Raw genomic sequence first — 17,023 nt, 5'->3', positions numbered from 1 at the left:
GAAAAAGCCCTTCTACCCTCTTCTGGTACCTGATTGGTGGGACCAGCGAAAGGCAGGCACCTGTGCCATAGAGTCAAAATGATGACAGGGGGAGGTGCTGTTTCAAAGTAACCTGTCAGTCTAACCTGGGGAAAAGAAGGGATTGGTTGGTGACTGGACCCTCTCAGAGTATGTGGAAATTTAGGCTGGGAAGGCCTTCGTGGGAAACTAATATGAAACCAAGGGAAGGAAGGAATGGCTCTCTGGCCCACCTTGTGAATGTACAGGCTTGTGTGTTTACAGGGACTTCTGGCCTTGGAAGCCGCGTGGCTAATGGTGACACCTGTCCCACATGCCAGTGCCTACGAGAGAGCCTGAGGTCTGCCTGGATGACCACTCAGTGGCCACCTGTGGCTCCCGGGAGATGGCATATTAAATGGGAGAAGGAACTATGGATGCTTCCTTTGGTTTTGGTCTGGTTGAGGATGGCAGGGGTTTCCTCTGGGTTTCTCGGAAGGGGTGGGTTTTTGAGACAAGAGTATGCCATTGTCCCAGATTATGCAGCCTTTGAATAAAAGACCTCTTTCCTTTCTCACCAACCTCTGCCTCTGGAATTTGCCTGTTGGTAGCAGTGGGCAGCCAAACCCCCACTTTGGTTTGGTAACAATGAGAGTCACAAACCTGGAGTATTGAGAGGAGGCTCTTTTTTTCCCATGCTTCTGTTTTTTGGGACAAATTACCTGTCTTAACCCCAAGTTCTGTTTCCTGTGTAGTAGCCTCTTTGAACTGCCAACCCTGGTTTATGTGTGTCAGCTGGAACTCTGCCACATGCTCCCATCTGGACTTATACTAGAGCCTGTTTTTGCCATTAGCAAAATAATGTCTTTCTATCTTCCACTAGGGGTATCAATGGCACCCTTCTGACTGTGATCACTGAAATGAGTCAGAAGTTCGATTCTAGATTCTATCTCTGTCTTTGCCATTGGCTTGCATCACTATCATGGTCAATGTACCTAGCCCTATTCCGCTGAACCTTAATCCGTTCATCTGTAAAGTGAGTGGGCTATGCTAGATTACTAACAGGATTTCTTCCAGCTCTAATGGATTTTTGAATCATGATAACCCCACTGTTACTTATGAACAAATACATTTTATGTGAATACTAATTTTTACTCTTCAGATAAGTACACTTGTAGATATGTTTTGCTTTCTATAATGTCAAGAAAGGTAGAAAAGATATAGACTAAAATATAACTGATGTGATTGTTCAGAACCCGAATAAGAGATATGTTTTTACTTTTAAGTTCTCATAAATGATGGCTATGAGAATCTTGGTTGTTTTCTACATCGGGGCCTACTCTATGCAGACCTAAAACTTTGGTTGCTGGCAATTTGTGACTTTGAAACTGTTATTTCTCTAGAAAGGTAGGTTTCCCTTTTTATTTTTACTAATCTCCTTTTTGTATAAAGTTTTACAAAGAACAAAATGAAAGAAAAAGCTTTTACCCTTCATCAATAACTTGGTAAAAATGAGACAATTATAAAGTCATGCTAGAATAGACTATTACTTCTAAAAATAAGATTACTTCTAAATTAAGACCTGTTGTTGACATCTGTGCCTCAGATGCTTTTGAAAATTTTAGAGATCAAATGAGTTTGTAAGGAATTAAATCCATGGATAAAAAAATTAATAAGTTTTTAAAAGCAGGTTGGGATGCCCACATTAGGGCTTTTCGAAGTGAATTTTAGGGAATACTGTCATCAAGTTTTAAAATAATGACAAAATATTCTGCTTGATATATTGTTGCTATGCACAACACACAACTCGATACAAGGAAACCTCTATTTAGAACTTCTGAATTCATTTTGTTTAGTAAAGCAAAAGGAAAAAGCCAATAACATTTAGAACATAGGTATGGGAAAGAATACAGACTGAGAGTTACACACACTAGTCAGAAGTTAAACTGGAAAAACAAATTAAATAATCCCCCCCTTACCCCAATGAAACATTTATTGGAATGGAAGATTTCAGAAAGTGTAATAAATCATGTGAATTCCATGCCAACCACCAGACTTTTTTACCTAGTTTATCAATAAGGTAAATTTTGAACCTGTCTTAAGAAAGTGTTGGAGCATGGCTCCATAATAGCCACAGTGGTTTTCTTTTGTATGGTTTTGAGCCAGGAAGGGAAAGACAAGAATCAGTTGCAAAAAGGCAAAAACAAGGGCAGTAGAAACTTCGGCATTTTTTAGGTAAAGGGGCAGAGCTTCTGTGAAGCTGGGCTGTAGGATATATAGTTCCTTCATTTTAAAATAGAGGCATTGAATAAGGTAATTTCTAAGGTCACTTATATATCAAAGCGGGTTTGATTCTAAGCAAGCAAACATTTGTTTGCTATAGGAGTAAGCTGGGTTAATATCTCTGTGGAGAAGATATTTAACCACAAGCCTTGACTATCATTGTTTCTCATTGTTACTCATGGCAAATATGTGAGACAAAAACTTTAGAGTTGAGTCAAGGAAGAGTTAAGTATTGCTAAGGAGTTTAGAATACTTCAGGAATTCCATTCCTGAACAACAAATGTTGATTCCCTGCTAAGGATTTTATATAAGTGTTTATAATTTTTAACAGAGAGTATTAATTAATTTACTTTGCTTTGGTAAGACGTTAAAAAACTCTGCTACATATTGATGCATTGCATTAGGTTCACTCATAATTAGAGAACATTTGGAATGATTAAAATGTCTAACAAGATTTTGTGTTCTCATTTTTTAGAACTATTACTTTGGCTTATGTAAATATTGGCCTCATACATCTGCTACACTTGGATAAGTATACTGAAGCCACTTGGTATTTTTCTGAGGCTCTTAAACTTGATCCTTCATCTATTCAAAGCTATATTTGTCGTGCAGAAGCTTACCATAAGGTATTTAAGTTTTGAGAACCTTGATTTTTTAAAAAGTTTTAATTTTCTGGATATTTGCTGAATGTAACTTTATATTTCACCAATTATAGAGGCTAATGTATTTATAAGCAACAAATATTAAGTAGATGTAATTAACTATAATTGCCCAGTAATAAATCCTATATTGAAGAGGTATGAATTTTTGTCTCTTATTTCCTTTTAAAAAATAATACTCATTTTTCTTAGTTACAAAAGTAACATATACTTTTTGCATATAATAATTTTATTTGCATATAAGTAGAAATAAATTTAAAACTGTTCGTAATTTTATTATCTAAAATAACTGCTATTAACATTTTAGAGTCTGTCAGTTGTGTGTGTGTTAGTGGATGGATTTGTAGAATGGACTTTGCTCATAGAATGAGATCCTACTCACACTTTCCTTTAGACTTTGCTTGAATTTATAAGTTATTTAAATTAAAAAATTAATATATCATTGGTGTAACAAATTCAAACAATACAATAAATAGGGAGTCTTAGCTGACGCCAGCCAAACTTGACTCTCCAGAAACACTGTTAACTGTTGTTTCTACCTTTCAAAATAGATTTCCCTTTCTGCTATTCCACCACTGACCACCCTGTCCAAAACTTTGTCAGTTCTTATCAGGATTATTGCAGTAGCCTTCTGGTCTTCTTGCTTCTGTTCTTTACACCTTTTTGATGAATTTTCAACACAGCAGCCATAGTGATCCTGTTATAACATGTCAGATTATTTCACTGCTTTGCCCTAAATCCTTCAATAGCTTCCCTTTGCAATCAGAATAAAAGCCAAACTCTGCAAAAGCCAAAGTCCTACAAGAGCCCATGTGAGTTAGCTCATTACCTTTCTGCCCTCCTCCCCTACAAGTCCTTTAGTCACACTGGTTTCAGTCAGGATAGGCTAGTTTATACTGTGGGGAAAAATAAAGTTACAAAAACAAAATACCTTCACCCACAAAACAAACAAAAAACCCATTTCAAAACCACTGTATTAAAATAACAAAGTTTTTTTCCCTCTCTCTCACACTACTTGTCCACTGGGAGTTGGCTAGAGGCTCTGTTTATCATTGTCTACCTCTCAGAACCCAGGGTGACTAGAGTCCCATTCAAAGCTCTTAGCTCCTTGAGGACAGAGGTAGGAGACCCAGGACAGGTTTAGTGTTGTTCCCAGGGCAAGTTTGCCCTTGGCTCCTGCTGGGGAAGAGACGGGCATACTTGTGGTATGTGGTCCTTTGGCTTAACTACATGTTGTTGAAGCTGAGGGCTTTTGGAATTTCTTTTGAATGCACTTAGAAACCAAAGTCCCAGTGTAATATCAGTGTATAAGGACATGTATTCAAAGACTCTCTCTCGGGGAGGCAGAAACCTCTGTATGGTAATGAGTAAATTGTGTTATATGCACACACAGAATATTATGTAGTTGTTAAAAAATAATTAGTGCTATATCATATGTCAGAAGAAGACTAGCTGTGGGTGGTAAGCACATGGTGTAACATACAGATGATGTATTATAGAATTGTGTACGTGAAACTTATATAATGTTATTAACCAATGTTACACCAATACATTTGATTAAGAAAAGAACTGTGTCAGCTGACTGGGAAAGATACGTTGAATAAGAAAGGCAAAATTCAGGGCCCTGGTCAGGTAGCTCAGTTGGTTAGAGTATCATCCTGATACTTGATACTCAAGTCAGGGCGCATACAAGAAGCAACAGTTGGGGCATCGGTGGGAGGAACAACAAATTGATGTTTCTCTCTCTCTCTCTCTCTTTCTCTCAAATTAATAAATAAAAATTTAAAAATGAATAAATAAAAAGAAAAACAGAATTTGGAAAGGTGTGTAAAGCGTGTACAATAATATGATCCCACGTAAACAAAACAATTACAGATCAAACTGTGTGCGTGGATATAGAATACACATACCTACTATGCAGATTCAGCCTCTAGGGTGACTCTGATGTAAGATTGTCTGGGGAAGTCCAACTCAGGACACCTCATAAAGATCAGAGAATGAGCCTTCATGTTTCCCAGACAGAGTTTCCTCAATGCCTAAATACTTATGGATGGAAGAGACATAAATAGATGATTTAATAATTACACTAACTTTAACAGGGTCAATATGAGAAGCAGCAGGCCTGAAGTTACACAGAAATTCTCAAATTGATTTAAGTACATTTCAAATTCTCTCCTGTAGGGTTCTCTCTTTTTGACCCCATCCATTATTTCCTCTGAATAGTTTTTTATCATTTCAACAGATACTGTCCACTTCCATGTACAAAGCAGTGCGTTCTCCTCTTTGCATCCCCATGTCAGCAGAGTAAGAGGAGTTGCTGGTTGTCCAGGTTCATTTTGCTGGGGTTTGCATAGTCCTCCTTTTGTAATGTTCACAGTAATAATGGATTTTTGCCCCCAACTTTGTACAAATCCAGATGATGCTTCAGTGACCAGTATTAAGGAAAGAATCAATGTTTACAATGTTTATATTGATTTTAAGTGGCCATCTTTTAAAATTCTTGATTTTGCTTTATTCATTCATTTACTTATTAATTTAAGTGCAAGCCTGTGTTTTGTCCCTAATTTTTACGTGGAATTGACTTTTAATTTTACCCTCTTTTGCACGCTAGTTTATTTATTAACACGAATAACATTTGGTGGAAAAGGTGTTATGGATGAGGGAAAAAAACTGAAAAGCTAAACTAAAAGGAAAAACAAACTAGAATGTATGATATAATCACGTTTATGTAAAGTTATATATGTGAGTGTGTGTACAAATTCTTCAAAATTAAAGATAAGTGGTTTTAATAAAACAAAAAACTCCATTACAAAGTTTTTACTTCTTTGTATCCCATTTGCTATAATAACTCTTAAAAAAAAAACATGTATTAGGAGATATTTCTGAAAAATTATGTATTGAATAATGAGAGGGAATAAACATTAGAATGGAAGCTGTCAGTGTTATTATGAGCTAAGTTTCTGTTTATTAATCAACAGATGCATAAATTTAAAAAGGCAGTAAGAGAGTTGTCTTGTGCTATCCACCTTCAGCCAGATGGAATCCAATTATATATAATAAGGTATGTGCATAGTAATAGATCTTTCTGTAAGTTCTCTCTTGATCCTTCCAACTTTGTTTTAGTTAATCTTCCAGCAGCGGCCATCTCCCAGCCACTGTGTTTTAAGCTATTAAAGGCCTCTCTAGATTACTGGTTATATAGTTATCACATAGCTCAAGAAAATAAGTTAACATATTTTGAGTAGCTGTTTGATTGTGTCCACAAAGGCAGCAAGTGTAAACCTTGGCCAATTCAGTGCAAAAAGAAATAAAAGTGGCACAATGAATTGTATTTAAAATGCTGTAGAGCTTTCTATAAAGAGACCCATTACAAGTTATGAGTTATCATCACCAAAAATATGCTTTAGTCTCTAACATGGGAAATGGGCTACTATGGGAAAATGGACTAGGACGTTTTCTGACAAGGGCTTGCTTTGTTTTACTTATTTATTTATTTATTTATTTATTATTTTTAAAGATTGTATTTATTTTTAGAGAGGAGAAGGGAAGGAGAAAGAGAGGCAGAAAAACATCGATCAGTTTCCTCTTGTATGTGCCCCAACCGGGGACCAAACCCACAACCCAGGTGTATGCCCTGGAAAGGAATCCAACTGGGGAAGTTTTGCTTTTCAAGACAATGCCCAAACAACTGAGCCACACTGGTCAGGGCAGCTTACTTTGTTTTTAAACTCTCGAACCACCTTTTAACAATTTATGTAAATACTTTTCCACTTTTATGTCCCTTGAACTGTGTTTATCTTTTAGTAATTTCTCAGCAACAGGGTATAACATTTTAAATGCAGTTAACTGCAAAAAGGTTTGAGTATTTATCTTTCAGCTACACATTTCCTAAATTATTTTCTCATCACATCTCCGAGCTAATTGGTGCTTTTACACAAATGTTTCTAATGTTCACCCTGTTTTTATCATACTTATATAAGTATAAATAAATGTATTATAAATGTAAAAGTTTAAGTAGCTGGTTATAAGAAACTTTATTGTGGAAAAATTCTTTTTAACTGCTTAGAATTAAAAAGGTATTATTTCTTCCAGAGGACAGTATCTTCTAAGGATGAAGTGTTATGATCTTGCAAAGTTCACTATTTATCAAGTAGCAGAAATGAACAAAGGTAAATATAATTAATGCAAGATTATAATTGTCTTAACTTAAAAAAATTACCTCTTTATAATTTTTATACTATTTGCAATAGCTCTGTACAGATAGCTTGAAGAATTCACTTGAAGTCATAGTTAGATAACAGTGAATTTTGTGAGAGAGATTACTATAGGAAATACCAGGCTTATACTTAAATTTTTTGTTTGTATTAAAATATCTTATTATTTGTTGATAGTAAATAGATTTTAGTATCATATTAACTTGTCAATTCATATTAAAAGATGATTACTGAGTTGCTTTACTTTCTTAAAATATTACATATATTCTAAAACCTAGATACTTGGCAAAGGTATTGATAGTCTTTCCTTTCCTGTTAGGTCTCATTGAGTTAAGTCCTATACAGCAAGCACTCATTTATTCATTTTGTGGAAACCATGAAAAAGCCATTCAGATCTTGGATGGGATCACTTTGACTAGGCCCGAGATCACCATGTATACTCTATTAGCAAAGACCCTAATGAAGGCCAAGAGAAACAAGGTACAAAGTCTTGAGTAATGTTTACTAAACCTATTAATAGAATTTTTATATTTTTGCTTAGAATGACTACTTATATGTCTTTTTACAAGATTATTATTTGTTGCTTCTTCTGTTAATTAACATTTAGGTTGTTTCCTTTTATTCTTTTTTTTCCTCTTTAAAAAACACAACCCCATTCAACTTAGTAATGTGTGATGATTGAAAAGATCACAATAATTTAAAAGATTCTTTGAAAAATAATTATAAGTTCATTTTTAAAACAAAAATGAAAATGTTTTTCTCTTAAAAGTAGGGCAACTATAAATATTCTTTTTTATGTCTCTTATTAACATGTGGAGTAACTTTCCAGGATTTCCCAGAATTTCATAGGCGTGAAATTGTTGGTATATACAAAATGTACATGCCTAACTTTCAAGAGGATGATATATTGGTCCATAGGGTTGTATGAATGGATTCTCCCACTTGCATTATGAGTGTTCCTGCTGATCTGCATCCTCTATGACAGCAATTTTCAACCAATGTGTTGCAAGAATTTTTAAAACATACAACACCTAACTATTTAGACTATTTAGTCAGGGGCACTAACCTCTTTTCCCTTAGATTGTCAAATTAAAAACTGACAACAGCTAACACAATAGTCAACCAGTGAGTATGAATCAAAATTATACCTACCTTTTTTGTTTTGGCAAAAAATATATTTTTTGGTGTGTCACAGAATTTTAGGAATGAGTTTATGTGTGCCATGAGATGGAAATGGTTGAAAATTGCTGCTGTGCAATAATTGGTGTTGTCAGACTGTATTTTTATCAATTGGTGGATAAAAACTGATGTCTCCTCATGGTTGTAATTTATATTTCTCAGTTTGGGCAAAGATTGAACATCTTTTTATATGTTAATTAGCCACTCATATCTCCTCTTCTCATAGTTTCCTATGCACATTTTTACTCCTGTATGTATCAATTTTAAGCATTTAAAAATGAAGTTCTGTTATTAAATCTTGGTTGGTTAAATATGATTCATATCTTTTTGGAATTTGTGCCTTTTTAAAAAATATTTATTTATAGAGAGAGGGGAGGAGGGGAGAAAAAGAAGGAGAAACAGCAATGTGATGGAGTAACATTGATCAGTGCCTCTCACAACCCCCAACAGGAGACTGACCCACAACCCAAGCATATGCCCTGACTGGGAATCCATCCAGGGGCCTTTTGGTTTGTGGGATGATGCCCAAACCACTGAGCAACACCAGTCAGGGCAGGTTCCTGTCTTTTAATTTTTGTGTGTGGTGCCTTTCAGGAACAGAGGTTCTTAATTTTGATATGGTTGAATATATCTATTTTTTATTTTGTTGTCACAACTTTAAAACATTTTGTTTATGAACTCCAAGGACATAAAGATATTTTCTATATTTTCTTCTAAAAGTTTAAAAGTTTTGCATTTTCTACTTAAGACCTTACTCTACTTTAGTTTTTTGAGTGTGAGACAGTGATAGTATTTCAGTTTTTTCCATGTGGATATTCAAATGTTCCAGCATCATTTACTGAAATGTTCTCTTTAACCCAAAGTTCTGAAGTGCGATATCTATCATATTATGTTTTCATTTTTGCATGGATCTGATTTTGAGCTCTCTCTTACTATTCTGTTCCTTTGGTCAATTTTTTTCAATTTGTAGCCCAATAGTATGTTTTATTTACTATAGCTTTATTGTAATTCTTCATATCTGGTAAAAGAAGTGCCCACATCTCGTTCTCTGAGAAATTTCTGGTTATTCTTGGGCCTTTACTCCTCCAACTACATTTTAAATTCAGCCTGTCAAGACTGATTAAAAATCCCATTGGAATTTTAACTGACTTTTATTGAATCTTTAGATTATTTTAGGAAGAACTGACACCTTTATGATATTGAACTCCTTTTAGGAATGCACTTATTTAATTTAATCTCTTCTCCCTTACCCTCACTGGTCTTCTAGAAAACTGGGCTCACCTTTGATTGCCCTCTTCTATGCAATCAATAGTGATGTTCTCTTGGTTGAACTTTCTAAATATCCCCCAAATCTACTTCCTTTTTTGATTTCTATGGTCAATATTCTAGTCCAGAACATACTTTTATTTTGCTTGAATTATAGCAACAGTGTTGCACTGTTCTAAGCATTTATCTACACAGTAGCCACAGTGCCATTTTCAGAATGTAAATAAATATGCCTTAACTGCAAGCCCCGAAGAGCTTTGAGAAGATTTTTCAGAGTACTGAGAGAGAAGTGGACATTTAAATTTAAATGGAATGAAAGACTTTACTGACTCAACGAAGCAGTCAAAGGGTAGAGATCCAAAGGAGGAAGAAAGTAAAAGGTTGTGCTCAGGGCAGGAGGAGATAGGGTCAAGGGCACAGCCTGAGGAGTTAGCTCTGAAAAGGTGAAGAGAGGACACCATTCAAAGACAAAAGAGAAGAAGAAGATGGAAACGGAGGAAGGTATAGATATATACATGAAAAGTTGAAAGGAAGTAAATTGAAATCATGATTTTTCCTATAGCAAGGTCATGTCCTGAGAGTACGGATGGAAGGATGATGTTGAGATGGGCTGTAAATGTGGAAAAAATGCTAACTTACTTAATGTGGCCACTTAGCACATCGAAGTTAAATCTCATTGTTTCTTTAGCAACTTAATATAACTAAAAATGGGCTTACTAGGAGGATCCAAGTTGGTGAAGGAGAAAGGGGAAGCTACACTAACCTCCTCCCAAGTCCAGTCTGGAATTATAATTTTATTGTGGAGAAATCATTCAGAATAACCAACTGAACACTAGCTGGAGAGAAGCCTTATAATCATGGACAGACAGAAGAAACTACTTCACCACAACATGACTGCTATAAGACAGGAACAAGACAAGGATGTCCACTCTCTCCACTTCTGTTCAACATAGTTTTGGAAGTTCTAACCACAGTGACCAGACAAGAAAAAGAAATAAAAAGCATCCAAATTGGAAAATAAAGTAAAACTATCATTGTCTGCAGATGGCATGATAGTGTACATAGGAAACCCTATAGACTCCACCAAAAAACTACTTGACCTAATGAGTGAATTTGGCAAAATAGTGGGATATAGTGTTAATATTCAGAAATCAAAGACCTTTTTGTATATGAACAATGAAACATCAGAAATGGAAACTAGAAAAAAAATCCCATATACTATAGCAAGAAGAAAAATAAAGTACTTAGGAATAAACTTATCCAAGGAGGTAAAAGACCTGTACTCAGAAAACTACAGAACACTGAGGAAAGAAGTAAAGGAAGATGTAAATAAATGGAAGCATATACCATGTTCATGGGTTGGAAGAATTAACATTATTAAAATGTCCATATTACCCAAAGCAATCTATAGATTCAATGCAATCCCTATTAAAATGCCAATAACATATTTCACAGAGCTAGAAAAAATACTTCAAAAATTTATATGGAACCAAAAATGACCCCCAATAAACTCAGCAATCTTGAAAAAGAAGCACAAAGTAGGAAGGATCACAATACCTCACATCAAACTACACTACAAGGCCACTGTAATCAAAACAGTCTGGTACTGGCATAAGATCAGACACATAGATTAATGGAATAGAGTAGAAGGTTCAGAAATAAACCCATGTCTCTATGGTCAGTTAGTACTTAACAAAAGGAGCAAAAGCATAAACTGGAGTAAAAATAGCCTCTTCAACAAATGGTGTTGGGAGAACTGAAATGGTACATGCAAAGGAATTAAACTAGACCACCAGCTTATACCATACACCAGAATAAACTCAAAATGGATAAAAGACTTAAATATAAGCCATGACACCATAAAAGTCCTAGAGGAAAACTTAAGGCAGTAAAATTTCAGATATCCCACACAGCAGTATTTTTCCAATATATTATTTAGGGCAACGGAAATAAAGGAAAGGATAAACAAATGGGAATACATCAATTTAAAAAACTTCTACACAGCTAAAGAAAACATCATCAAAATGAAAAGGAAACTGACCACACGGGAAAGCATATTTGCCAATGATACCTTGGACAGGGGTTTGATCTCCAAAATATAAAAAGAACTCCTATGACTCAACACCAGGAAGACAAAAAATACAATTAAAAACTGGGTAAAGAACTTGAACAGATACTTCTCCAAGGAAGACATACAGAGGGCCCATAGACATATGAAAGAAAGCTCAACATCAGTGGCCGTCAGAGAGATGGAAATTAAAACCGCAATGAGATATCACCTCACACCTGTCAGAATGGCCATCATTAACAAATCAACAAACAAATGCTAGTGAGGATGTGGAGAAAAGGTTACTCTAGTGCACTGTTGGTGGGAATTCAGACTAGTGTAGCCATTGTGAAACAGTATGGAATTTCCTTAAAAAATCAAAAAATGGAACTGGCTTTTGATCCAGTGATTCCACTGTTGAGATTATACCTGAAGAATCCTGAAATGCTAATTCAGAAAAACGTATGCACCCCTATATTCATAGCAGCATTATTTACGATAGCCAAGTGCGGGCTACAGCCAAAGTGCCCATCAGTAAAAGAGTAGATCAAAAAACTGGAATACTAAGCAGCAGAAAGAAAGAAGGAACTCCTACCCTTTGTGACAACATGGATAGATCTAGAGACTATTATGCTAAGTAAAATAAGCCAGGGGGTGAAAAGACAAATACCATATGATCTCACCTATAAGAGGAACCTAATGAACAAAGCAAACAAATGAGCAAAATAGAACCAGAGACAGGGAAACAAGTCACAGATTGACTGTATCCAGAGGGGAGTGGGGAGGGGGATAATTTGGGAAAAAAGGGGAAGGGTCTAGTCATGGAACAAGTATAAATGACCCATGGACATGGATAATAGGGTAGAGATTGACTTTGGGAGAGGGATTTGGATGGGGCAGGGAAGAGCAGCCATGGATCATTAGGACATCTGTAATAGAACAATAATTTTTAAAAATTTGGTGTAAAAAAAAGTAAAATAAAATACAAATGGGCTAAATAGTCACAAATATTTGTGTTTCTGTATAGATATGTATATGTATTAGCTAATTATGAAAAGGCATTTCTATCTGGAAAATTTAATTTTTTTCATTAATGAGTTTCAGCTATTTTGATTAATTTAGATGGATGATTTTTGATGTTAGTTTATTTTCTAGTGTCAATGGAACTCCATTAAGTGAACATCAGGGCAAAACAAAGGTTGACTAAAAGCACATAAGATTTTCATTAGAGAATTTAAAAAAATATTTTATTCATTTATTTTTAGAGAGAGAGGAAGGGAGAAAGAGTGGGAGAGAAACATCAATGTGTTCTTGCCTCTGGCACACCCCCAACTGGGGACCTGGCCTGCAACCCAGGCATGTGCCCTGAAAGGGAATTGAACTGGTGACCCTTTGGTTCGCAGGCTAGTGCTCGATCCACTGAGCCACACCAGCCAGGGCTGGAGATTTTTTTTTTTTTTTTTTTTTAAGATTTTATTCATTTTTAGAGAGAGGGGATTAGAGGGGGAAAGAGGAGAGAAACATTTATGTGTGGTTGCCTCTCGGAAGCTCCCAACGTGGGACCTGGCCTGCAACCCAGGCATGTGCCCTGAATAGGAATTGAACTGGCAACCCTTTGGTTTGCAGGCTAGTGCTCGATCCACTGAGCCACACCAGCCAGGGTGGACTGGAGATTTTTTTTACTGCTGTAAAGCTACCTTGTATTCCTTTCAGGAAGATTACCAGCAAATTGAACATAAACTAGTCTATAAATTTAAGTTTAATTTAAGACTAAAAAAAATAAATTTTTAGAATTTAGAAAGTGTAGTTACAAGAGTCCATGTGTGTCAGCCTGCTTAAACACTGGCTTACAGGATAGGCACCTGATGCAATCAGACAGGCCATGGTCCTCTTCTTGCAGCGTACCGATAAATCTGTGTGTGAGTGGGGCTGTGTGCTCAGAATTCCTTTTAACGCTTAAGGCTGCCACATTAAGTAAATAGTAGAAAGAAACATTCTCAACCCTGTCTCTCTTTCACTATTGCAGGATGCCATGAGAATGTTTAAAAAGGCATTGGATATCTTTGCTCATTCCCATAAAGGACCAAATGCCTTAGAGGCTTCAGTGGACTGTCTATATAACTTGGGTCTTTGTTACATGGATGAAGGCAACTTTCAAATGGTATTTTGTATATTTGGAAATGCAGGTTATTTGTGATTTTTGAAATTGCTTGCCTTTAGTTCTTTTTCTGAAGTCTACCTATACAGGGTGAGACCAATACAGGAGACCAAAGCTTCTTGTAAAGAGCTTGGCTTGTTACAGTCAGTGTGCACCCTGCAATATCAATTACCTTGTTTTATTTATCCAGCACACTTTACCTGATGTTTATTTGTCAACAGTATTCTAAAGACAAGTGTGTGTTTCTCAACACAACAATAAACCTAATTGTAAGAAATTATTATAGCAAAATAATTTCATCACATTAGTATACATTTGTTATTAAATTTAAGTACTTTAAATTGAGTGATTCACTGTAATGTAGAATAAGTGGGAAATGATTAGGACACTGATTTCTCATAATGACAACTGAATAATTCAAATCAGATTGAAACTGGTTATTTAAATGGCCAGATTCATTGAAAACCAGTTGATTCAATTTTTATTTACTTATCCAGAATTTGGCTGTTTTACACAATTCTCTATTTCAAAGTTGTCAATGACATGATAAGTAAGTAAAATAATTGATATTTTCCAATGGCTAATGTTGGGTATTCCACATTCTCTCTCTCTTCACTCTCTACACACACACACACACACACACACACACACACATACACACACACACACACACCATTCCTGTCCTTATAGGAGGGGATAGTGTCTGAAACTTGCATCTCTAATCTTGAAAAAGAGTTGCACTTGATTAGTTGTTCCATTAAGATTAATTATAGTTTTTCCATGTTTTTAGTACTTTTGGTCAACAAAAGTAAACCTAGCTTTGCTTTACAAGTTGGAAAAAATGTTGGAGTTCTGTTGTTCTGAAATTTCATAACTATGTATCTGATATGGTTTTTATGTCTTCATGGAAAACAAATGTACTGGTTGTGATTTCTTTGAAGAAACACAATGTGAAGAATAATTATTAAAATTACCCCTGTAAAAGTATTTACTCTAACAACAAAAATTATGTAGACATTAATTTGGGAGTAAGAAGACCTATAAATTATAATAATAAACCTAACTTGTTCATAAATAATACTTTTGTTTGCTCCACAAGGTTCACTGGGAAAAATGTATTTAAAATGACCAAAAAAGATGGAAAACTTTCACTAATAGTTATATACAGTAACATTATAAGTTAACATTATAAGTAAATTCTACCCATTAAACCATTTGCTTTGTAACAATACACTCTTCTAGGCTTTTGATTCTTTTACAAAAGCTGTGAAAACAAATCCTAATTTTGCTGAAGGCTTCTATCAGCGTGGGCTTTGTAAAGTGAAACTCCACAAGGATAGCTCAATCCTGGATTTTAATCATGCAATTACCCTCGATCCAAAACATTATGAGGTATTTAAATGAATATTTCCAGTGATTTAGAGTGTGTTATAAATTTGCTAAAACTATTAAATCCTTTATATATCATTGTTATTATTTAGCAACAATTGGTTATTTATACCTTATATTTCAGATAACTGTTTTGATAAGGTCTGTATCTGTATTTCCCCTTGAACTAAATATATTATTTCCAACAGGGATATTATATATGTAGAAGTATTTTGTGAATTGTGATGTTGTTACAATTCTAATGTACCCATTAATTATAATTTTATATGCTATGTTATTAATTGTTCTTGTTTTGCTATCACATTTATTTTTTACTCTTAAGGGACTAGAGAGTCAATATAAAATTAACTAGGTGAAGTTTGATTGGATCCTGATATTGAAAGCCTATGAATTTTAAATATGGACCAAATAGTAGATGTTTTTAGGGAAATACTATTAATTTTCTTAGATATATTATGGTAGTATGATTGTACAAGAGAGTGTCCTCTTCATGGGAGATGCATACTGGGGAGCTGGGGTGAATTGTTGTGATGTCTAAACTTACTTTTAAATAGCTCAGGAAAAAAGAGATGCAATAAATATTGCCAGTGTGTTAATAATTATTGAATGCAGGTAGTAGGCACATGAATGTTCATTGTACTATTCTTTCAATTATTCTGTATGTTTGAAATTTTTCTACTAACAGAGTGGAAAAAAGACTACATTTTATATCTTCTTTGGGTGGCATATATTTGTTCAAACTACTATATATTTTGAAAGAATCGATGCTCTTACCATAACACCAATTCTGGCTTTGCCCCTTTCTTTCTCTGCAAGGCATACTTAAGCCGAGGAGCCTTTTATGGTTTGAAAGGCAGATACTCCAAAGCAATCTTGAATTGTAATGAGGCCCTCAAAATTTATCCTCAGAGTGTGCGAGCTTATATCTACAGAGGAGTTCTGAAATACCACAGCAAGGTAGGACAATTTCTTCTCTTGTTTATGGAAATTTTAAAGTGGGTAGATGCTCAAATGCCAGTAAAGACTCGCTTCCTTTTCTATGTGAGAAGGAAGCAGAGGTACACAGAACACCTTACTCTTGTACAATATATCAGGTGGGTTACAAAATAGAGATTTTTTGACATCAATATTTTAAGTAGCTCTTATTATTTAGAAAGTAGTATGTATTCATTATAAAGAATTTGGAAAGTACAGAGGAGGAATAAAAATGACTAAAATCACCTGTTATCTCATCGACAGTTGAAAATTCCTGAGAACATTTTGATGTATTTTTGTTGTCTTTTTTTCCTAATAATATATGATATATATTTTCCAAAATTGGGATCATGCTACTTATATAATTTGTGTTGTGCCCTGCTTCTCACACTTAACCTTTGAAGATATCATTTTTAATAAATGAATATTCTACCATGGTTTATTTTTTACCACTCAATTAGTAGAAGAAATTTGGGTTATAAATTTTTTTTTACTATTTTATTATTTTAAACAATACAGTTATATACAGTGAGAACACAGTTATTGCTTGAGTTTATAGTAGATTCATAGAAGGAAGTTACTGGGTTAAATGATATGTGTAGGTTTCAGCATTGATATCTGATACTTCATAGAATACTTCATTTTCCCCTACTCTTCTGTTCTTTCCTTTCCTTGTTACTATTTCATATGAAATATTTTGCAAATAATACCTTAAAGCAAGGGTAAGACCTTGTATTATGTGTTAATTCCTTGGAAATTACTATCTACAGAAATGGATGATCTAAGGTGTCAGAAAAACATCAAAGAGGAAACAAAAGAGAATGGGGATAGAAAGCATGACGATTATGTGATACAA

At 34.8% G+C, this 17,023-nt stretch overlaps 1 protein-coding gene across 1 annotated transcript in view; it reads left to right on the top strand.

Annotated features, from left to right (window-relative positions):
• Positions 1–17,023, top strand: part of TTC6 (tetratricopeptide repeat domain 6) — a 218,113-nt gene that overhangs the window by 167,287 nt on the left and 33,803 nt on the right. The window contains exons 17-24 of the mRNA XM_090270118.1: positions 1,284–1,404; positions 2,756–2,906; positions 5,918–6,000; positions 7,032–7,108; positions 7,473–7,633; positions 13,672–13,806; positions 15,046–15,195; positions 16,009–16,149. Coding sequence (XP_090126244.1) covers positions 1,284–1,404; positions 2,756–2,906; positions 5,918–6,000; positions 7,032–7,108; positions 7,473–7,633; positions 13,672–13,806; positions 15,046–15,195; positions 16,009–16,149 — 1,019 coding nt within the window. The remainder of the gene's footprint in view (positions 1–1,283; positions 1,405–2,755; positions 2,907–5,917; positions 6,001–7,031; positions 7,109–7,472; positions 7,634–13,671; positions 13,807–15,045; positions 15,196–16,008; positions 16,150–17,023) is intronic.

This window comes from Furipterus horrens, unplaced genomic scaffold, assembly GCF_987537825.1.
Source record: "Furipterus horrens unplaced genomic scaffold, mFurHor1.1.pri manual_scaffold_3, whole genome shotgun sequence".
NCBI classification, from domain to species: domain Eukaryota; kingdom Metazoa; phylum Chordata; class Mammalia; order Chiroptera; family Furipteridae; genus Furipterus; species Furipterus horrens.
The sequence above is the reverse complement of the archived record's forward strand: the minus strand, read 5'-3'. Positions and strand labels throughout refer to the sequence as shown.